Source organism: Sturnus vulgaris, chromosome Z (genome assembly GCF_052056855.1).
Source record: "Sturnus vulgaris isolate bStuVul1 chromosome Z, bStuVul1.hap1, whole genome shotgun sequence".
Classification (NCBI taxonomy): Eukaryota; Metazoa; Chordata; class Aves; order Passeriformes; family Sturnidae; genus Sturnus; species Sturnus vulgaris.
In genome coordinates, this window is record NC_142283.1 from 63,479,335 (window position 1) to 63,502,472 (window position 23,138).

The 23,138-nt window shown below is 37.1% G+C and overlaps 1 protein-coding gene across 3 annotated transcripts in view; it reads left to right on the forward strand.

Annotated features, from left to right (window-relative positions):
• The window catches only part of PDE4D (phosphodiesterase 4D), a 354,587-nt gene that overhangs the window by 269,397 nt on the left and 62,052 nt on the right, over nt 1-23,138 (forward strand). For all 3 annotated transcript variants that reach the window (XM_088157223.1, XM_088157224.1, XM_014881794.2), the window contains exons 4-5: nt 962-1,035; nt 1,812-1,861. In XM_088157223.1, the coding sequence (XP_088013349.1) occupies nt 962-1,035; nt 1,812-1,861 (124 nt within the window). The remainder of the gene's footprint in view (nt 1-961; nt 1,036-1,811; nt 1,862-23,138) is intronic.

A 23,138-nucleotide genomic window follows, 5' to 3' on the forward strand; every position in this document is an offset into this window, starting at 1 on the left:
CTGTATGCATTTCAGGTGCTATGAAAAGAAAAGAGGGTTGTGCATTCCTCTACTCAGATCTCTGAAAGCCAGCTTCCCATTGCTGCTTTTGTTATTCTTCAGATGGATTTACCAGGAACCCAGCCCAGTCTGGGCTGAGAAAAAAAATTGTTAACTTCTGCAAAGACATAACAGTGATTAGTGTTGCTGCTTTCTCCCATTTTCAGCCTAGCTCAAATCAGCTCATGGTTCCTCAAAAAAATTTTTTGCATGTTACCCAACTGCCTTTGGAAGAGAGTGCCTATGCCACTTATAACAAGAAGACATTCCTCCCCACTACGTTCATTGTCTGTTATCTCCCATGAAATTAAGTCCAGAAAGGAAGTAGTTCATCTATGTTGTCTTCCCCAATGCATAAAGTTTGTAAGAGCCTGGGGACTTTTCCCTCATTCTCAGGGGATAACTTCCTCTTTCTCTGCCCTTCTGCACTGTCTCCAAATCATCCGTGCCTCTCAGAGGAGACACTCTTACTTTTTTACTTTTCCTGGTATTCTAGACAATTTCATTCCCTTTGTCCTTTGGAGTTTATGGGGACTGAACTGCAAATGAAGATTCTGTAATTATTTCTTATCCATGAAGCATTAGGGTTGAATGGGCTATTATCTTCCCAACTCAAATGCTTTTATTGTTATTTATAATAAATAAGTAGAATTATGTAAAAAACTTTCCTCCCCTGCAAGTCAGCCTGCCTTCAAACAGATAATGAGTTGTTTATAACGGGAACAAAAAATAGAAATAAATTACTGCCTTTGTTTTACAGACATATTATTGTTAAATAATAGCCAAAGGTTCCAGACTAACCAGCCGAGGAAACCTTTTGCAGTGGTTTTTCAACATGCTTTCCATTTTCTTTCAGCAAAGCAGAGATAGATAAGTCTCACTTTTGCAGAAATTTATACTGAAACCCCTTTTTCTGTTCCAGGTTCTGGCCAGCCTGCGTACTGTCCGGAATAACTTTGCTGCATTAACCAATTTACAGGACCGGGCACCCAGCAAGTGAGTGTCATTTTTGGCCACTGAACTTTTTGCAGTGTTTTTTTTTAATGTAAACTAGAGAACACAAATAAATGTTACAGGTTTCAGTCTGTGCCACCAAACCTGCATAAATGATGATGAGGAATAAGTTTATTAATCCCATGAAGATGTTATAGTTGGTAGCTGAGACAACAGCCCCCTTGCCTTCTAATTGCATAAACTTGGAGTAGGTTTTTTCAAGTTACACGATTTTATCTAAAGTAGTCTTATGTGTAAGATCATTCAAAGATGATCATTCAGGCACAGTCTGAGTCTTGTAAATGAAACAGTGAGTAGGCATTTTCACTCACTGAGATCTGCTTGCATGATCTGAACCTAGAACTCAGCTTCACTCATCCAGGGTAGTGATACTCTACCTATCCACAGTAGTGCATAACCATAAATTAGGCATTATAAATATAATACCTCTTCAGTCATGTTACAGCATCACAGTTAACACTACTGTTAGTTACACTGGCAAATATAGTGAAGTCATTTCCCTCACCCAAAAAATGCTTCTGGAGACCTAGAAGGAATTAGAATCCCAAAGAAAATAATGTCTTTGCATATGTTTATAAGTCACATTTCAAACTATGTATAGCTCTAGATGTGATTTGGCAGTTTTTTAATAAACCTGTAAGTTCCTAAAATATTTCTGTCCTGGAGTTCCCAAATAAATTCTCAGGTTATATTATTCAAGGATTCAGTCATCAGTGAATTTATCAGGCTTAAACCTTTTCTCATTTCCTTTTCAATAGAAGATCACCCATGTGTAGCCAACCATCTATTAACAAAGCAACTATAACAGGTAAGAATAGTTTATTTATAAAAAAATCTAACCGAGAAATGCATTTTATAATGATTAACATATATTGCTTCATATCCTTACATTGCTTCATATCCCTATATGTGTTTTATTAAAGACATTTTGAGTTTTTGAGTCACATAGTGACTCAAATTGGTGACTTTTAGTGTTCTATCCTGTTAACTTCTGATTTCTGTTTTATTGTTCCAATTTTAATTTAAGTTCTTTCCCAATTTTTTTTTCCTTATATACCAGTTTGTGGCTGTGTCAAAAATACATTCATTAGTAATCTTTTGCAAGGAAATCTAGTAGAAAAAACTGATATGAGAAATCCATTCATCTTTCTTTTAGGGACATAGAGTTCTGTAGCTATACAGACACAAAGTCTTCACTTTTAAAGTGCTTATGCTATGAGGAGAAATTTTCAAAACTGAATTTTCTGATTTAGAATTGTAAATCTGATTTTTATGACATTTGTACGAAGAAAAAATATTTTTAAGATGGCATTATTTCTAAGGAAACATTTACTTGAAAACAAGACTAACATTGTAAATTACATTAATATTTTGGAAAATTTTATCCCACACTGCTTTTGGTTATTTTGATGATAACTTGGTCTTGGATGTCTTTATGGAAATACTCTTTATTGGACACCATATTTTTTACATCACGTTAATTCACAGCTCACACTGTATAATTTTACAGGTAGTTGCTTTCTCTATCAGAAAGTCAGAGTGAAAGAGCACTTGCTTTTCTTCTTGATGAAAGTATACAAACACTTACTAAACAGGCAAATTATCATTTAAGCCACAACTAGAAATGCAATTTTCTATAATTTTCAAAATGCCTCATCTTCTTAATTAAATTATACATTTGTATCTCTAAGAAAAAGTGGTACTTCAGCAATTTTAAGAAGCAGTGTGGCTTTTCATTGTTCAATACTTTCTGCCTTTAGGCCTTGGAATGTGTTACGATCAATGTTTTTTTTCAGTTAACCTCTCACCTTAAAAGGACCCAGTCTTGGCAGCTCTGTACAGTTTTATTCTTCTAGGACTTCATATAATATGAACATTTGTGTGTAGGGCTCATCTGGAAACAGAAGGTTAAGTGTTTAAATCTATTTTATAAGCAGAAAGGCATCATGTTAATTAAATAATAGAAAGAAGATAAAGATATATATGTAGGCCAATGATATTCATGATCTTTTAAAAATATATTTCTAGAAGAGATAATTCTGGGCATTGGTTTCAAATTGCTGTCTATGAACCTTTTCATTATAGATATCATATTTATTTTTGATTTTGTGATTTGTCTCCTAGCAGAAATATGTTAACTGGAGACAGAGATACCCAAAAATAGGGCTCTTTCTTTAACTTCAAGAGACTAACTTTAGAAAATCAATAACACAATGAAAGTCATGACAGTAAAAGAAAATTATATCCAGAAGAGAAGATGTGCATGCATGTGAACACTACCTTACATGCTCTCCCACAGCTATTTGTCTGAGGTCAACTTCTTTTCTGCAGCAGGAGAAGCTGTTCAGACTGCAGTACCCAAGACACTCTCTGTTGGAAGATGCTGTTGCTCTTTTTAAATTCTCCCTGATCTGAAGTTTTCCATTCAGTTAATCCTCAGACTGTAGTCTATATAATCAGCCATAAACCATCTGAAATTTTAAAGTTTAGAAAGAAAGTACTACAGTCGGCTGTTCAATTAATCTATAAAATTCTTCTTTGCCAATAAATTCAAAGGCAGCAAGAAAAGGCAAAAAATAGTAAGGGCAATTTAATCTAATTTAGTTTAGTCTGATTTATCAGAGATGCTGGTGGAATTGCTGTGCCCAAATTATGCATTGAACCAGATAATCTAGAGCCTGTGTGCACTGGATATAAGTGGTTGAAAGACTTTAATAATATAACATAGATATTAAGCCACTATAAAGTATCATAATGGCTACAATTCATTTTGATTATTGAATGGAAATTGAGGCTGGATATTATTTTGCATGAAAGGGTTTGCCTGTTCTTAGTTATAAGCTGGCTTTGATATTTCCATGGCAACAAATTTCATGGCATAGGTGCAGAAATATGCATAGGTTTGTTCTTGGGGCATATAGAATCCTAGTAAAACATCTTAACAGCAATATGTTAAGAAGTAAGATATATTAAAAACACTTCTGCTACATTTTACGGAATAACTGAAAACTTTTTCAGATGCTACTAAGTTTTTTTGAATTCTTGTGGGGAATGTTCAAAATGTAGCTGATACAGATCCTTCCTGCTGAGAAATCCTGCTGGTTTTGCTGTTCTCAGAATCTGTGTCATGGAGTATCCTGAACAATGCTCCAGCTAGGGTAGAGCCTCATCATGTCATCCAGATGGCTCAGTTTGCAATCTCAGCAAGAATTTATTGGCAAGGGAGCAATCTAGGTGACTGGAAGGCACAGTGTCACTAAGCTATATTGATGATAAACCAGAAAACAGACACTTAAGATGGAGATTTTTTGTTGCTAAACTTCCTGGAAGACTCTGAGAAGGTTCTCTCTGAGGAAAGGGACAATCACAGAAGGGAACTACTGCAGAAGATATGGGGGTACCAACAAAGGAAACATGGAAAGCAATCTGGTAAAGCCAAGTAACTAAAAAAGCAAGAACAAAATTCTCTTGTTTGCTATTTTAAGAATCACCATGAGGCATAAATCTGTGGCAGCATACCTTAGCAAAAAACTAAGAAACTATGACATTAAGAAGTGAAGCAGCACAGGAATCATATGTTCAAATTCTTAGAAGCAAGAGCCACCATGGAAGTCTTAAAATGTATCGTCATTTTTCAACATAAATATGTAGAAGTTGTGGTCAAAATAAAGTCTTTTCTATTCAGTATATCCCCACTAATCCGTTTTGGAAACTGTGTTGAAATAAGCTAATGAATATCAATGACATTCAATGTCATGTTCATTATCAGACAGCTATGCTATAGCGTGCTGGGTGTTCCTTTTGCAGACAAATTAGGGGGTAGGACATGGGACCTTTTCATGCAACAACAGAATTTTTAGATGGCACTTTTCATGTTTGCTTTAGGATGTAAAGATCACTTTTAACTATAGTCAGTATGAATAAGAAGAGATGAAAACTTACTTCTGTTAGAAGTCTTCAAAGGGATATGAATTTCCTACAAGTGCCATCTCTCTCTCATGACTGAGACCAGCCTGGGATAACAGTTTGCTGAACAGTTCCCTCGTGCTTGTTGTTCTGTACTTCAACCAAAAGAGGAGTTTCTGTCAGTATGGATGTTTTCTGGTGTTTTATTTCAAACTGGTAGAAATTCTCTTAACATAACCAGTGAAATACAAATTTTGTTTTCAAAAAACCGAAACTATCTGTGACTTAAGGATTGAGCTTGCCAGTGTTATACTTCAATTCCGTCTACTCATCCAGTCTACACTTCCAGAGTTTGCTTATGATGATACTGTGAGAGACAGTGTCAAAGGCCTTGCTGAAGTCATTGTGTGAGACCTCACCTGGAGTGCTCCATCTTGATCTAGGACCCTCAGCATGAGAAAGATTTTTACCTTCTTGAGCCAGTCCAGAGGAAGCCATGATCAGAGATGATCAGAGAGGGCTGGATCACCTCTCCTGTGAGGACAGGCTGATAGAGATGCAATGCTCTGTTCAGAGAAGTGGAGGTTCTTGGGTGATTTTTTGTAGCCTTCAAGTACATAAAGAGCCCTACAAGAAAGCTGAAGACGGACTCTTTACAAGGGTTTGCCATGACAGGACAAGGGGAATTGGTTTTAAGATGAAAGAGAACAGATTTACAGCAGACACTAGGGAGAAATTCTGAGGCCCTGGAACAGGTTGCCCAAAGAAGTTCTGAGTGCCCCTTCCCTGGAAGTGTTTGAGCAAGGACTCTGAGCAATGTGGTGTAGTGGAAGGTGTTGCAACTAGATCTTTAAAGTCTCTTCCAACCCAAACCATTTTATGATTCTATGAATTCTAATAGTAGAGAAAAAGAAACAAATTTATATTTCACAGTCCAGGGAATATTTAGATTTAGCTTCCATTGAAATCCCTCCATCTGATCCATTAAGTTCAGTAATCAAGTAGCAATGCAGATGTCCGTTGTTTTAGCTAATTTCAGCTATCTCATTTTTGAAAAACAAGCTCACATTTTTTCCAGCAAGTGTTTTGAATATAGGATTGATAACCATCAGCTTTAGTGGAGTTGAACCAATTCCCCATCATTAAGGTGAAAAGCACTTTAAAGTGACCTGTATATTGTTTTCTTAATCAATCAATAATATTTTTCATAAAAAAAGACAGATTTGGAAAACAGCCATAATTACATCAGGTACTTTTCCCAGTTAATCATTAAAAGGCCTTATCTAGGTCATGATAACCAAACAGAGAGTTATCTCACTTATAGCCTTGTTAGCCCCAACACAAACAAAATCATATTGCTTTGTGAGATACAGGACACAAATTACATTCAAACTGAAATTCATTCATATATCCCCTGACCCATAGGAAGTAAGGTATGCAGCTAACAAGTAAGGCATCAGAGAGCCTGGAGTCTGCTCCCCACCCACTTTCACAGTCACTTCCTCATCTTTGGGGCTGAATAGCAGCTTTATCCCTTGCATATGCAGAGTTTGTGAGCATTTGATATGAATAAATGAAGCCATATTTACTTGCATTCAGGAATAATTTCTTTGTGTCATAGTTGGTGCTGCATTTTCATGTGCTACAATTTAAAAAAAATAACTGCTTAAACTGAGAAATTTAGTAAACTGGTTTTCCTTTTCAGAAAGTATTGTCTCCAGTTCAGCCGCATTAGTTTAGGGAAGAGACTGTTTAACAGGATACAACTATGAAGGCGTATTGAATGCTTTTTCATCTTGTTTTGTAGAGTTTTAATTAACGTTGCAAAAGTTTTCTAACTGAAAGGCTTCTAATGAAAGCTCTATGTAGGGCTCTTTTTGAATCCACGGATTTGTAAAATAGTGATTAACCTTCTTAAGGCAGAACAGCAGGAAGAGGACTGACATGGTTTTGAACTAGATAGGATGTTGCATCATCTCACTTTCAAGGAAGTGAATAAAACCAGGGTACAAAATAGAACACTATATTTGAATAGTGCTCTTCAACACTGATGCCTGATAGGCAAATTTGTTAGCTTTCATAAAACAGAAAGTTAAATAAAGAAATATAAGTCATAGTTTACGAGATTCCTGGCAAGAATGTAATATAATTAAAACTAACTGCTTGAATCAAAAATTAGACAATAAAGGTAGATGTTTTACAGCATGTAGACAACAATATTTGGCCCTTGTGTATGAATTCAAATTTTCAACAATCTGTTTCAGTAGAAATATATGGTGGTTATTAAAGTGCATAGAGACCAGAATGCATCATAGGGCTGACCTCTGTTTGTTATCTTCATCTATCACTTCAGGTTACTTTTTCATAAGACTGCTGTGTAGTAGAGCCTTGATTTTGTTACAGACTCACATATTTTGGAGTTAGACTAGGGATCTATTAAAAAAAAAACAAACACGAGAGGCATTATCAATCTCCACATCGCTAATCTGACTAATTTGATGTGCAAATCTTAACTTATTTTCAAATTGGTCTCATGTTTTGCTGCACCAGTAAAAGTCTTATATCACCATTCCACCCAAACTGTTCACTTCACTGGAAAGAGAGACAAGGTGACAAGCCTCATGTGCTTCTTCTCCTTTCAGCCTGTGCCACTTCCAGGCACTGGTAGTGCAGCACAGCTGAAAACACTACATGACCCCAATATGTATGTACTGTATTCATAACAACAGCAGAACAACTGAAAAGAGTGAAAGGTAGTTTGGTTTTTAGGACAAAGCTGAGAAGAATCAGAAAGAAAAATAGGACTCTTGCCTGTGTCATTTTTCTCATTCCTATTACAAATGCTGTCCCTTGTCTGATGGATATAGAACATAGAACTGAAGTTGGTGTGGTTTCTGATATGACAGTTGGACGCAGTCTGAGTGTACCTTCCTTTCACATCTTTATCCAGCTTCTGACATTTCTGGTCAGGGATACATTTTCACCTGTCCAGTTTAAAAGATATCTTTGAAAGTAGAAATATTTTCCTTTAATAGATTACTGAGAAACTGGCCTATTCAAGTGTATTCACTTTCCTGAATATTCATTTAAAAGTTAGGGGCTACACTGAAATCACCCGTTAAAGTGCATAAGTTCTGCTTTTATTATATGCAGGTTCCTGAGTAAGGAGCCTGAACACAGCACTGAATCAGAGCGACCAGAAGCCATGGTCAGACAACCCTGGAGATAAGCTACAACAAAGCCTCCCTTTTTTGTATTTTCTTTGTCTGGCCTCGTGTATTTTGCTTTACATTCTGTGAAATGACTCATCTTCAACTGAAAGGTGTAATTCCGGCTCTTGTGGTAGGAACATCCACTTGTGCCTACTGCACTTTCTCAGGAACTAGGATTAAAACTTTCAAGAAAAAGCAATGCCTAAAATTCAGTCTTCTGATCTCAGGTGAAGGTTACAACATATTCATGCAAAAAGATCTCTTTTTCCAATGTTAGGTAACTCAGCTCAGAAAATATTTGATAGTGGGAACTGGTCATCGTGGAAGCAACTGATTGGCATCCAGTCATGCATTCAGACATGCCCCTGTGCTTCATCCTTCCAGTTGGTATCAAGTCCCTCTGAACAACCACATGCATTCTCTATAGCCAGGGGAGGCAGGCAGATGTCTTGGGGAGCCCATATGTTCTGAGAGGCCCTAAACCCTCACATTGCCTATGCAAAATCTTGAGTTCACCCATGGACATTGCTTTGATGTCACCATGCATGAGAGTCACCAGCAATGGGTGGCCTAGCATAGTCCCAAATATTCTAAAGTATTTGCTACCAGGAACTTTTTGGGGAAGAGCTGTGATACCTCTAAGTTTAAGTTTTCTGTTCTGTTCTGCTTGGATGTGCTTTTCCGTTGTGCTTGGGTGATGAAGACAAAACAGTCTGATTCCAGCTAGGGACTCAAGGACAGCATCTTTAAACTTCAAGCCCTAAGCATAAACAACGTGAAAATAGGAGGGTGGACATGCAAGCAAACAAGGAGGGTGAAACTTCCCTATTTGAGAATATTAACTGGATAGTTGACTCCTGCATGCAAATGGACTGAAACCTCTAAATGTGTGAGGACTCGTGACCAAGCCCTCCTTTGCTTCCATCTTGGAGCCATCCAGGCAGGGGCCATGGCTGTGGCACTCATACTGCTAGGGGTGGCTTTTGTAGGCCTCTCAATAAATACCCATTTTAGTCCCCTCAACTCTGTGTGTAGCCTCTGTTCCAGCTCCTCAAGGCATCATCAGCTGCAGAGAAAATTTGACTTAGAGACTTCAGGAGGAATGATGGGAAGCTGTGGAAGAGCCAGTAGTTCTTACTGGAGAACTTTCACTTGAAATGTTAAATGTGCCAGGGTATGACTTTAAAATTTCCTAATCAAACCCAAACCATAGTAGTCAGATAGGTTTTCATAGCTCAATAACTCTTGCTTTCTGTTAATAGAATTGTAAAATTTATATGCTTTTTTCTTAGTCCTTAATGAGCTCACCATCAAGAGGATTCATCTCTATCTTGAGTAGAGGGAAACTCTTTTTTTACTAGGAAAGTCTTGATTTTATTCCCCTTATGATGATATTCTGAGCTAATGAAGTATCTGTGGTCACATGCATATAGTTTTAGTTATTATGAAATATTAAAAATTATTCCCAAATATTTGTATTAAAATGCTAGCATAAAATTGCCAATCTGATTAATTATTCCTTCTGCACACATTTTACATTAATTTCTGCAATGATATTTATATTTGAACATTTAAATTAGGTATGAATTTGGATGAATGTTAAGCCAAATAAAAAATATGGATGAGAGACGAAAATTTAGGCTCTAACTCTTAAATCATAGGATATTATGATAAAAATAAAATTATTCTTTTCTTAATTGCAATGAGCAAGGTAGGATAATATCCAAGTGAGTGAATTTTGCCACTATGTAACTTACTACTATGCTAAAAAAAAAGTGAATTAAATCAGGAACATATTACAGAAGTGAATATTGGATTATAAAGCATTTACAAATTCCCCTTGTACCAAGTAAGTCATATGCTAATAGCTTACTTAGTGTACATAGTGTAAGAACTATTGATTTAAGGAGTACAAAGATGACTAGAATAATAAGCCTAAGAAGTCTGTGCCATGGAAATGAAGGAGAAAATCAATCAAGAGTTTAAAAACCTGGAAAGCTCAGCTAACTAAATGTTGTGAGCAGGATTTGGGAAAGTCCAACAGATGACGGTAGGCAACTAATGGGAAAGAAAACAGTATTTGTTTGGGGAAGAGTCTTTAATATTGTTGTTATCATTACTATATCTGTGGTTGGTTTTGCTATTAATATTACTGAGTTTGAACTCTGTTTTTCAAAGGGAAAAAGCAAAATCAGAATTTGGCGTAGGTTCATTCTTTTAAATTAGATTTCAGTTAATACAAACAATGGCAAATGATAACTGACTCCAAAACTGTGTTTTGTGTTCTGCCCTTTCTCTGCCCGTTCTCTTTCCTGAACAGAAAGGATTCTGTATGTATGATCTATTTCAGCATTTCAGCTGCAGAAATACATTTCTTCTCTAGTGGCTTTCTTTTTTTTATTTTTTTTTGTGGATTTGGGGGTGAATCTCAAAACTTTTTGCATATCAGATATAAGATAAAGAGATTTGAATCTTATCAAATTTCATTTCATGAATCTCATCACAATCTCCTCTGTTTGTTTGAATCTCATCATTCCTCATTCAAGCTTCAACTCTGAAAACCTATCACATAAAGGAGGTGAGAAGAGAACAATTAGTCCTCCAGCAATATATGTTTTTGCAGTTTGAGGTGGTATTTTCAAACAGCAAGCAGCTGACTTAGTTACTGTGCATATGCCTTTCACATGGGGAAACAACAGTCAAGTGGTTAAACCATGTAGTTATCACATGCTTCTGCTGCTTGGATATGTATGTAAGCATGTTACCTATCAGCCATAGATATTCATTGTATGATATTGTGAAACCAAAATCTGCCTTGTTTCTGCTGATTCTCACAATGAAATCTGTGAGTTTTTGCTTTGCTGAGCAAAATCTGAAACTGCAGCACCAATTAGTCTTTTACAACACTTTCCTTTGGTCTAGTGCAGTTCCACTCTCCTTGCAGATTTACACTCCCTTGAATTCTGTTTTGTGTTTTGTGTTCTGTTGTGTAAGTTACTTTCTTAGGAGGTGTGGGAAGACACTAGGAAGAAAAAGACTCCTTGTAATCTCAGTACACACTCTAAAAGAGAAGGGCACAATTCTGTTCCACGAATACTATTGTCTAAACATACCTAATGAAACACAGAATTGATGCTCAAACGAATAAATGTTGCTTCAACAAATATGTTTGTGGTAAGACATGGAGTGCTAAAATACTTGCCAGTTCTACTTTGAAAATTCTTTTCTCCAAAAAACACGTTAGTCTTCTTTATTAAAAAAGGGCTATAAAAATTGCACTTATTCTCCAAGAATTTCTTTAAAGATTGATTGTTAAAATAAATAGATATTTCTACTTCATAGTGTACATGTTTACTCATGTGCATTTTTTTTGGAAAATTGTATGCTTTGATGGTGAGAGGTCAGTTCTGCAAGCATTATTTCCAGTCACATCTCAATCCTGCAGAGCCGAATTATAAAACATCTACTATGGCCTCATCACCTTTGCAAAACAAAAAGGTTCACATAAGTATTTTAAAATTCCATAGAAAAAAATCAAACAATAATAAAATATTCTTAACATATATAGTTCTTTAAAAGTAACAACTCCATCAGTCAAAAATACACCATAAAATATCCATCTTTCTCCTAATAAAATGTACTTAGTGTAATTTTTTACATTTTTTCAGCAAGTTAGTGCAAAATGCAGATTACCATTTTACTGTTTGAGTTACTGATTAGCTCCTCATCTGGTAGTGCTTAGGTTATTGGGTTATTTGGAAACTAGTGTTAATATTTCATTGCAGGGAAAGAGCTTCCCTAGTGCATTCTCAGGCAGCCTTGCAAATGAGAACTGCTATGTGCACATACCCCTCAGCTCACTCTGTTTAGTGAGCAGACACCAACAGAAATGAAGTACAGTGCGACTTTCATCCACCAGGATAAATGCTCAGTGTTAGTAAATCCCCTGGCTGAAGCCCACAGTCTCACAAATTCATGGCTAGCACATTAAAGCTGGTTTACCTATGATCAGATCCCTAGCATCAGTAACAGCACAGCTTTAAATAAAAGTTATCAAATATATAAAGTCCATACTAGCCACTGCCCTTTTCACGAAACTGCTTCTAGAAGTTCTCAGACTTGTCTCTGTATTGTGTGGCTGGCTGTGTTGCTGGAGGATGGACAGTCAGGTGACAGTCAGGATCATTAACAAAGGCTTTAGTCTGTGCAACTGGCATAGTCAACTAAAGCATGAACTGTTTCACAGAAAAAGATTGTTTCCTACATCTATTGTTTAATTGTGAAGTTATTTAGCAGAGAAACAGGACTCAGAAAATAGTGTTCTTGACTTGGTTCACTTCAGTCTGTTCTGTTACTGAGGCCGGAAACAGAAACTATCCTTTAACGGGGCAGGGGAGGTCAGAAGCGGTTCTGCTTACTGTATTCTTCTGTAAAGAGTTTCTCCATGAAGAGAATGTTATTCATGATATTAACACGGCCACTATTTCTATCTGGCCATATTTCAAGGCTTCAGTTTCTGCTTCTCACCATTACAGTAGCTCCTGCAGTATGAAAACATGGCTTCAGTGTTACTAACACTTTGGAAATGTGTAGCTGAGAATAAATGTCAGGCTCTCCTATGAAGTGGAAATGTTAGCACAACAGACTGTAGTCCATTACAGCTGTAAATGGAAATGGAATTTCAAGGCTACTCCTAAGGCAAAGAACATGGTGGTTGTCATTGTGCATGAGTCTGTTAGCTGCATTTATCAGAAACACACAGCTAAAATTACATTTGAGGAAATAAATATCCCCTGGCTACTAATTCTGATTTAAAAAAATATAACCTGGCTTCTAAATTTAAAATTGTTTTGTTTTCAATTTTTAATATATTGTTATCCCATCCTGAATACTGTACATATTTACTTTACAGGTAAATTATAGGTATAGGTAGTTACCTGCCCATTCAATATTCTACTGCTTTCACGTTGGACTCAAAATCATTACAAGTTCATTTTTTAAGAACTTGTAATAATAAGAGTAATTGTAAATTTTTTTTTTCTCCTGTTAGTGCACAGACAAATCACTTTATATGGTGTAGAGTCTGTTTTCTGGTAGTCTTTGCTGCTTTATTGATGATTTTAAATGGATTCTACATCCTAGACAAATAAAAGTCTTATCTCATTTAAAAGAGTTACACAATCAGAATACTTTTTTTGTAAGCTTAGACTCAGAAACCTCTCAATAACTTCTGAATTTCTTTTGACATCTATACACAAAGGCAAATACATTGTTTTCCCAGAGCCAGAGAGTCTTGATGTCATCTCAGGCAGTATCAATGGACGTTTCCCATAAAACTCCACATTCAGAGCTGACAGTTCTACTGGATCTTAAAACTATTGCATTCAATGTAAAGAGAATTCAGGCAACATTGTTTTCCAAGATTCTTTCACTGACTATTGTGCACGAATCTTAACCATTTTTTAAAAATATATTTTAATGAGTGGAAATCTGGGTTTCATTTAACTCGTTTCTGGTACTGCTCTTGGTTTGACTATCCAGTCTGGAATTGAAGTAACAATCGCAGGGAATAGAATTTGATTAAGATTTTTCAGGCTTGGCCGAGATTTGACTTAATTTCTTTCTATTTCTCTTTCTCTGGATTTTCACCTTGCTATAAGGTGGTATAAATGATAATAGTCCTCTCACCACTCTCCTCTTGGTAGCATTAGAGTTGTTTTCATTGAAAAAGGCAATGACTGGTCTGTATTTGCACCTTTATTGCTGTGGTTGGAACAGTGACGACAACAACAGTCCAATTTTAAAAATTGAGGAATTTAGTCATGGCTTTAGGGAGCTGTCTGTAAATGGATTAAGCCTAGTTGCCTCAAACCATTTTTGACAGTTTTTTCGGTCTTTTTAAAGCAAAGGGCAACTGTAGCTTAATCCTGTTGATGCAGCAGGCCAATTTTATAACTCACCTGACCTTCTGAAGAAGAATCACTATTTCGAAGAATGTAGATATAGGATAGGCTCTGTTTTTCTATTTCCTCCCTTACATTGTCTTCATTCTTGTAAGAGACAGCTGCCATCATGAACAAGAATAATATATGACCATCATATTAAGAAAATGCTGCTAGATTTCCACTTCTTTTTCCTCTAATTCAACCTTTTTGAGTCCTACTGCTTTCTCAGATTTACTCACTTCCTTGAAAAAAAAAAGCATCTGAAATGAATGATGTGCTTACTTAGCAGTAAAGGAACATGTATAATTTCTATATGTTTTTCCTATCTCCTTATCCGTGCATAACTATCCACTTGAAGAAAAGCTTTTTAAAACAGAAGTAGCAACAATATTTGTGAAGTGCAGATATTACAATGAAGCAATGCAAGAACCTAAGCAGCAGCATGTGTGTCTACAGGTCTGCCAGTCTGTTATGCTTTGCCTCTGCAAGTCCACCAAAGTGCTACTTCCCACTCTGTGGGCTGAAGTCGTATACAGGACCAACAGCTGTAATTATTTTGAAAAGTAATGGAGTTTCAAGTGTTTTTGCTAGGACTGAACATTTGCCTCTCACTTTTGGGTGGGTGGGAGTGCTAATGCTTCATTACGTTCACAGTACATCAGTTGCAAACTGTTTGTTAAAATGTATCTGACTGTAAAATCAGAAATAATCCAGAAATTGGTATTAGTATGTGAAAAACCTGGGGCTTAAATGATGCTAATACATTTCATTCAAAGGGTAATTTTGCTTTAGATTCAAGGACATAAACTGGGGTAATTTTATAAAATTGAGTTTGTTGGATTTTGTACATATCAGTATGTATAGAGTATATTGGGGAGGTATAGACCACACATGAGGGTATGGATGCATAGTAAAGGTTTGGACAGGAGGGGAAAGCTTGTAAGAACTGACAATTTGCGGCATTTATAGAAGGAGCTGGTAAGGATAACTGACAATCAGCCGAATCCCATGTTATGAGGGGCATACCAGACTGACACACTATGCAGATGCTGCAGATTTCAGTGTAAATCCTGTTAGACTTGATATCATCAGGCCAGTCTGACAAACTAATCACTGTCCTCCTCTCCCATGGTTTTCCCACCAGTTCAGGATTTGAATGTGTTTTATCTCAGACCTTCTCAGAAGTTATTTTTCCCTTTTCTTTTCTGCAACGCAGCGGCTGCAGTTCGATGCAATACCCTGCCTGCATATGAGTTGCCTTGGCATCACAGCTGCCATGCACACTTCTAATGCCTGTTTTTTCCACACGGTTTTCCCAGCATCATGTTGAACATTCAAGCATTGCATCCATGTAGCTTAAATACTCCGGAAGGAGTGTCAGTTGTCAGACCCCATCACCCACGGTGCCAGAATAACCATACGGTGCCAGGTGCTTCTCAACCTCCTGCTGCTGTAGTCGGGTGGGATGCCATCGAAAACAGAGATGCTAGGTGTGACACGCCACTGCCATGGAAGGGGAAAGACTCGGCCCCTCGGGGTGAATGGTTTCGGCTGGAAGCCCCATTGTTCAAACCTTCAATGCCTGTAGGAAAACAACTTTTCCCCGGCTCTCTACTGAGCTCCCCGTGGTGCCCGACGAGAGCCGGCTCCGATCCGCGTAACCCGTGTAAAGGAACGGAGGCTCGTCCGGGGATGGGCGCTGTCGGGGGCAGGGACAGGGCTGGAGGGGCGAAGCCAGCCGGAGGGCACGTCCCGGGGATGTGATGGCACTGACCCCGGCGGGAGCGGGACAAGTCGGAGGGCACGTCCCGAGGATGTGATGGCACTGACCCCGGCGGGAGCGGGACAGGTCGGAGGGCACATCCCGGGAATGTGATGGCACTGACCCCAGCGGGAGCGGGGCTGCGGAGCGGGGAAGGAGCGCTCGCAGCCTCAGCCCAGCTCCTCTGCCCCCTCCCTCCTGACGCGGGCTGTGCCCGGTGACATTCCACATAGGGAACACATAGCCTGAGTGGTGTCACCGAAGCGGCCCGCCGTTGGAGCCGAGTTCTTAGGTGTTTGCAATCTGCGTGGTCGTGTCTGTGGAACCAGGGAATGGTTTGACTGGAAGGCGCCTGAAATATCATCTTCTTCCAAACTGTCTGCCACGGGCAGGGACACCTCGACTAGACCCGGCTGCTTACAGCCTTATCCAGACTGGCCTTGAACACTTTCAGGAGCGGGGCATCCACTTTTCCGGGCAACCTGTTCCAATGCTTCACCATCCTCACAGTAAAGAATTTCTTTCTGACATCTGATGCAAACCTCTCTGCTTTCTGTTTAGAGCTATGCTTGTATTAAAATGCACTTCTCCATCTCTCTTGTAAGCTGCCTTTATATAAACAAAAGCCACAATAAGGTCACTCTGAAGCCCTCTCTTTCCAGGCTGAACAATCCCAATTCCCTTAACCTTTCATAGTTGGATCTGTGAGGGAGAGGATTTAGATGCTCCTGTAAATCTGTGCTTCTGATGGGGAAGAAAACAAAATGTCTTAATTGGAATCACCTTAAAAATACTCTGTGATAGTAACTGATGCACTTTCATACAATGTAGAAATAATTTTGTATTTCCTTGAACATTAACTAGTGAATTAACTCAACTACTCTAATTCCTCAATATCCCTATAAAGTCATAAAAATCATCAGCAATTTCTCTTTAAAGTGTCAAATCAAAAATCAGATGTCAGATGTGCTTTTCGATTTGCAAGTAAATATCTTGTTCAACTCCATCATATTTGTAGCTGTTCCATTTAATATTACTTATGGCTTTATTCATTTTTTGATGCTTGGTATTTCTAGTGTCCCTGCTCCTTAATACCTGCTTAAGAATTGGCTTCAAATGAGACAGCATCGGTAGGATGACACTTTTTCTGGTTTAGGCTTTAGTTATACACTACACATAAGGCATATATGGGAATAGGTATACATTTCCGAAGATCTTGGGAGTCTGTGCAATGAGTGAGAATTCTGTTCTTCAAGTCCACCCTAGAGTAATTAATTAGGGTGTTATACAATAGTGTCAGGAAAGAGGCAAATTTCCTTTGTCTAGCACATTAACATGTGATCAAAAACACTCCTTTTCTCCTACGTCTGCTTAGAGGATCTTCTAAATCTGTGTGCCTTTCCCTCTGTTGACTTTGGATGTGTCACTGTGATCTCTGAAAACCTCCTGCTAGCAATGTGAAACAGTTCCCATTTTCAGACTTAAAAGCAGATACTTTATGAGATAGTCTAGGAAATGTAGCTGGAAGAGACAGTTTGTGCCTGTCTAACTGTGGCACTCTATAACTGGATTATAACTGAATGCTGCTTAAATTGGCTAGCTTTCTATAGCCTTATGGATGTGGACATGAATTCACTTAAATGAAACACTTTTAAACTAATTTCCCAGAGAGCAGTGCTTGCCCTGAAATGAGAATGCCCCTGTTTGCTGAGTACACATCAACCATTGTAAAACACTCTCAGTTTGCTTAGCTCCTATTTAATTTTCCTAGTTACTTTTATAGTTTTCTTCAGCCTTAGCCCATACATCATGCATTGGATACTGTGTATTAATAGCACACCTATTTGCTCAGTAATCCACAAAATATCTTGGAAATAAGAGAATTATGGATTAAAAAGAGAGAAAGAGACAGAGAATTTACAATGCTTTCTGTATTTCTCCAAAGGGATTTTCCAAATCCCTTTAATGACAAATTTCCTGCATTTAGATACTGTGCCCCATGAAATAACTCAGCTAAGGACAATGCTAGTAGTATTAGCTGTAGTCCTTTATTTGGTGCTTGACCTGATTTCATTTACCATATAGAATCCTTAGACAGTATCAGAACTATTTCAATGTACATTAACTTTACAGTAACTTTATTATAACAGTATTTATTATACAGTAACTTTATTGTAATTGAGCTGTCCTTGAAATAAGTTGAACTACTCTACCTTGAATTGTAACATTTACCATGTGAATTATTGAATTAGATAGCTGTTATCATTAGTTAGATTAGTTATCTAGTAGTTATTATTATTATAAATATTCATTATAAGTTTTTATCTTTCACATTTATGATAAATGTGCTTAAAATATCACAATGAAGGACTTTACTTTTATTGATATAAAGGTACAAGATCTAAAAGGAATGGAAGTGGTTGTGTTTACATCATTTCATGTAATAAAATTTACACAGCTACTATGTATAGTGCTATAGTGTATAGTTCAATTAGACTAAAAACACGTATTAAAGACATTAGTCACAGAAGCAGAGGTCTGACTATGTTTCCAAGGACCAGTCATCCAGCAGTGACGTATATTACAGAATATCAGTATCATGGTCTTTGTCAGTCCACTGTCTCCAACCTGGACTGTTGCATGATGTTGCACAGCTCCTGTGGCACAGTCAACTTCAGGGAAGTTTGCACAGGAGATTTCTTGCAACTGGTGCCTCTTGCAAGCCTCCTGGATATTCTCATGCTGCAACACCTCTGGTAACAATGACGTTTTGAAAAACAACAGCACAATAGTGTTTTGCTACCTTTCAGAATCAGATTCTTAGAAAAACACTCTTAGTTTTTCTTAAAGGATTAACATTTACAAATTTACTTATTTTTTAGAAAAGAAAATCCTGTGAAAGAATATTGTTGATACAGTCAGTTTCAGAAAATTTTGCTCTCCACCAGTTCTGTCCTATGCAGATTTTTAAATATAGAACAAGGTTAACACTTAACATGACAGTCCTGGAAGATTTAGTTTTAAATCTGGGTGTTAACTATTTATCCTCTGTTACACAATCAGAGGTAGGAAGGCAGCAACAGAGGCAGTGAAGTTAGTTGGACCTTCTGTGTGAAAATGTCAAAATACTAAGGATGTTAGGCTGATATATTTTTGTCACCTGATTATAATTTGCAGGGTCAGGACTAACTTGTTCCAGCTAAAGTCTGAAAAACAGTAAATATTTTAGTACTGGAAGAATTTGCTTGTTGCAGCTAATCAACTTTTTAAAATGGGATTTCTCAGTATTTCTGAAGATGTTTGAGTCCAGGAGCTCCAGGCTTAGGTGAGGACTTGTGCTGATAAGCTAAAACTGCTGGTCTGCATCTCAAAGAGGTTTTTTTTGTTATTAAAATGTAAAGGAAGAAGGCCATAGATGGGTAGATTCAGAAGAAAGGAATGATGGAATTATGAGGGAGAAAAACACTTTGATGGCATTATTTGGCATGAGGCAGTTGATGCAAAACAGCAGAAATCTTTGATTTGGCAGTTTTAGATACATCACAGCAATTGGAACATAGAGGCATAATTTTGATGAGAATGGCATAGCTTTGCTAACATATAGACGAGATCCTGCATGTGTGAAACTGCAGTAGAACTGCAAATGTCACAGTTTAAACATGAAGGGACCAGACAAGTAACATCTCAGGGCTGAGTCAGGAATGAGATCAGAAAACAGCTTGTAAAGTATTTAAACCCTAATGCAAACAGATAATTTTTGGCACATTGGAAAAGAAGTAGCCATATGACAGATGTTATGAATAATGTGAGCATACAGAGACTAAGCAAGTTGGGGAGATCAGGTCTATATTCATTTTTTCACAAAGTTTAAAAGTATTTTGTTATCTATTTTCTTGGTGGCAGTTATGACTTGGGCCATGCCAATTGCCAAATCCTGCTGCCGTGAAGCACCTGCTGGGTATATTCCTATTCAAGCCCTGAAATTGTTTCTAAGAAGTATCTAATAAACATGTTTCTTTCTACCTTAATGATGCTTTTGTTACTTTTACTGGAATTGCATTGACGCTTACAGGTCTCCTACTGATCAGGTTAACACATGTAATAGCTCATAAGAGGAGCTATTTATTTTCTAGATTTGCCTGTGCAAGGCTGAACTATTAGGTTCTGCAAATCGATGCTAACAACATGAAAAGAAAAAGCAATAGGCTTTAAAGCATAAAGTAAGTTACACCTAATCGATATAAACAATAAAATCTAGGGTCTTTTGGGCAATATTTTGAGAAAAATTAGAAAGGCTATGCCTCCATGTTAGCCAGGTGAACAATTTAAAGTTCTTTGGTGACTTTGTTTAAGGATAATTATGGATAGGGCTGTGCTGCTATTAAATAGCTCTGACTTCGAATTCAAGGAAACTCTAAGAATAAAACTGCATGTTTAATGTTTATTTGTGACTTCTGATCGTTAAATACAGGAATTCCTTGTAAGTCATTATGAGTTTTTCATAATTTCCAATAAGAGAAATAATAGCAAAACGGGGTATGAAATAAAAGAGAAGTATACAGGTTATGTAAGTATATTCAGTGAAATAATGGAATAGCTCAGGAAATGTTCAACAATAAAAAACTATTAGGCATCCATGAAGGTTGTTATAGAGAGTTTTTAAAAGGTCATACTTGAGTTTAACTTAGTGATAAAAGAATAAACTGCTTTTCCTAGGTACTTTATCTGAACATCAAAAACACAACTGGAAAGAAACCACAAAATCAATAACATCCTTTTGTTTCGTTGACATTATGTGCATGGAGCTACATTAACTGTACCAAAAATATCCCTTTTGTGTCAGTGAGTTCCAACAGACAAAGAAGAAGAAAGAAGTGAATACACTGCCACTTACAGAGTAATAGCTTAAAAAATAATAAGCATCCTGCCCTGGGTACTGCATTTTATTTTATTTTATTTTGGTTTATTTCATTGGAAAGACACAGTTCTTTCTTGTGGACTTTGGACAAAAATCCCTCACTTTTCTGCCTGTACTTTGTTGTCTTCAGGCCTGACATCATACTGCAACTTAACATCACTGCAAAGTACTAATTTAAATTTTATTTCTAGTGCTTTACATTTGTTTACATTTGAACTTGGCTTTCTCTTTGAAGTCTATTGACATCTATTATCCCTTACTCTTTCAACCTTCTTACCAGTGGTGGGATTTTTGAGGATGATGCTGTGCAGGGCCAGTAGTGGGACTCCATGATGCTTGTGAGTGCTGTCCAGTTCAGCTTATTCTGTGTTTTTGTGACTGAGTTAGAAAGACATGGTAGAGCAGACTAAATTTGTGTGTGCAGATGAACAGTCATAACAACTTTCTGGTCTCAAACCTTTAAACGATAGTGTGAGGCACATCTTTTTTTTCTTCATTACATCTCACCACTGACTATCTTCATGCACTTTGTTGCTGCAGATATCATGAATTTGGATGAGTGGTTCTGAAATGTTTCTGCATATTAGAGACTTTAATAGAGTGTCCTTGCACCAGCCTATATATGGTGATTTAAAATTCTAATCTGGGCAGATTGTGAAGTTCTTCTCAATAGGTATTTGTCAAGTTGAGTAGGGCAGTGAAATCCTTTGTAGTTTTTATGTAGGGAGTATAAACCAATGTCTATGTAAAAAGCAGAAAGAAAACAAAGTAAGAAAATTATAAACTCAGTGCCGAATTTTGGAGTAACTTAGAGCTGTTAAAGATACTAGCTGAATAATTTGCATCTAAAATAGTAAACAGAAGTAGTCTGAATTATTTTAAATCATGAATAAGCCAAAACTGCTCTAATTTATCTTAAAGTAGGAGAGAAAATATGAGTGAAGGGAAAATTAACTTTAGTCTTTTTCAGGACATCACCAAGTGTGAGGATCTAAGGACATACCCCATTGCTGCACTCATCTGTGGGAATAATGATGTAAGATACAGTGGTGTTGAGCTCACCATGACAACGTTTTCCTTTTGGGTAACAGTTGTCTGTAAATTTCCAAAATAATTTCAAATATGAGCTACTAATTGCATGGAATGTGCTTCAGCTATGTATTAAGACTGAATAATTTGGGAATTTGTTATAGGATGCTAAAAGTTTCTATTTCCAGTTACGTAATTCAGGACCAGTTTCAGTAGGTAGGAGATTCATTTGTGATGGAGTAGGTAAATATAATCCCTGGTTCCAAGAAACACTTCTCTTTTGGCCTTGGCCTTCATTGTTGAGTAGTGTGCCCTTACCCCATACAAAAGTTCATACTTGCTTAAGTAACATATTGTAAAATATAATTTTATATTTAAATATAAAACAAACTGTAGCAAACATTAGGAATTTTGATGAAATAAGTTTAATCTGTTTCTGATGGAATGATAATTTAGAATTTAAAAGAAATATGATAGAACTGTCTCTTCTGTCACATTGTGGCTGCATAGCCCAAGCATCTCAGGACTTCTGTTGTGTTGATGATGTTGATTAAAAGCATTATAATCTGACCTCCTTTCCTTCTTAGTAAGAGGTTTCATCTTCTGACAGAGCTTATTGCACAGCCCTCCTTATCGTGTTAAACAATGTGGCAACAATGTGGGTTTTTTGCTTTGTCCAAACTTTGGCTTTTTTCCCCCGACCTGATGCAGGACTCATGGCTGATGACTTTTGCACCAACAGAACGTGACCTTTGTTAGCACACAGCCATCTGCAAATATATCATATTCTTCCTGAATGCTAGGGAGATTGCATTTCTTCTCACATTCTCTTCCATTGTTAGCTTCTTCTTCCATCTAACTGTTTTGCTAATAGTAAAGTTTTTCTCATGATAAGCAAGCAGATCTTACTTTTGAAAATTTGCTTCCCAAGCAGACTCAACCAGAAACTTCCTATATTTTTATTTATGGGAGCAGATATAAATGGAACACTTATTCTCGTCCCAAGCATAACATTTTGCTCCTTTGGTTACACTGACTGTCATTCAAGTATTATAGCCCTTGGTGATGCAATGTTGTGGAATACTTGAGTTAGATATGTATTTTATTTTCTCTTAGAGCTTGCCATCACTACTGCATTAACTTTAGCCACAAGTTATATTTTGCCCCAAAATTATTCTCACGTGACTGGTGACGCAAGTCAAATTGTGGCCCAAAATGATTCTTGTTTTATGAAGAAAAAATAGAAGGTTTTGAAGGTAACAAGGTACCTGAGAACCATTTTTAATCACATTACTTATAAGTGTGATTCCTAG